The following is a 1,207-nucleotide window of genomic DNA, read 5'->3' as shown; positions in this document are numbered from 1 at the left end:
GATTGCTAACAATCGATCAAAAACATGAACGAGTTCGCACTTCTCAGCATTGTTTGGACATGTTTAGGCGCAAATCAAAGGAATTTTTGCATTTATACATAACCGTTGATGAAACATGGATCCACCATTATACACCTAAATCGAAACAACAGTCGGCACAATGGATTCCAAAGAGTGGAAGTGCTCCGAAGCGACCAAAGACGCAACAATCGGCTGGAAAGGTTCTGGCCACTGTGTTTTGGAATGCACATGGAATAATCCTCATCAATTATCCTGAAAAAGGAAGAACAATTACAGGAGAAAATTATGCATCATTGTTGGACCGATTGAATGATGAAATCAAGAAAAAACGGCCTCATTTAACGAAGAAAAAAATTCTCTTTTATCAAGACATTGCACCAGCTCACAAATCGATAAAAGCAATGGCAAAATTGAACGAATTCCTCCTACATCCACCGTATTTTCCAGATCTGGCTCCGTGTAACTTCTACCTGTTTCCAAATCTCAAAAGATGGCTCCAGGGAAAGAGATTTGCTCCAAATGAAGAAGTTGAATCGGAAACAGACGCATATTTTGGCGGTTTATAAACTTCTTATTATTTGGAAGGCTTAAAGAAGCTAGAAACTCGTTGGACTTGGTGTATTGAGCGAAAAGGAGATTATGTTGAAGAATAAAGTAATAACATTAGCAGAACTTTTTTTCATCATTCTGATCGTCAATGTTCTTTTTTTGTATGGAAACCTAAGCACAAAACAGTTAGTATTTTTTAATGAAAAAGCGCTTTTCTTATTTTACATAAATTAACAATCTATAATTAAAAAATTAATTATATAAAGAAACGTATATCTTACATAATTAATTTTTAACTTTAATAAGTTAACGTAATTTGAACTTAACCTTTAATTAAATTGGTTTTCGTTTATGTGACTTTTAATTTAATTAAGTTAATTTTATAAATATAAAAAATTCAAAAATACCTCATTATCAGCCGGTTACATAGATGTTATCCTTTAAATATATAAGTTAAAACGTTTGCAAGATTGATATTATATCGGCTTTAGCCACCATTCATAGTTATAAATTATTTATTATCTTTGGTCGACAGCATAATTAATTACATATTTGTTTTTATAAGCCATTACTTAGTCGTTTGGATTAATACTTCTTATCATTGTTGTATATATATATATATATATATATATATATA

General features: G+C 31.0%; 1 protein-coding gene across 1 annotated transcript; it reads left to right on the top strand.

The window, feature by feature from the left end:
• The first annotated feature begins 59 nt into the window (after positions 1–59).
• LOC116846453 (histone-lysine N-methyltransferase SETMAR-like) lies at positions 60–661 on the top strand. Its single transcript, XM_032820266.1, has one exon. The coding sequence runs from the start codon at positions 60–62 to the stop codon at positions 585–587; it is 528 nt and encodes a 175-aa protein (XP_032676157.1). The 3' UTR covers positions 588–661.
• The last annotated feature ends 546 nt before the right edge of the window (positions 662–1,207 follow it).

This window comes from Odontomachus brunneus, unplaced genomic scaffold, assembly GCF_010583005.1.
Source record: "Odontomachus brunneus isolate Ranch 3 - 2012 unplaced genomic scaffold, Obru_v1 Obru_scaffold_064, whole genome shotgun sequence".
In the NCBI taxonomy this organism is placed as follows: Eukaryota; Metazoa; Arthropoda; class Insecta; order Hymenoptera; family Formicidae; genus Odontomachus; species Odontomachus brunneus.
This window is presented reverse-complemented; position numbering and strand designations above follow the sequence as displayed.

Coding starts and splice junctions, on each gene's coding strand:
- LOC116846453 (XM_032820266.1), top strand. CDS start 60: ATGTTTAGGCGCAAATCAAAGGAATTTTTGCATTTATACATAACCGTT.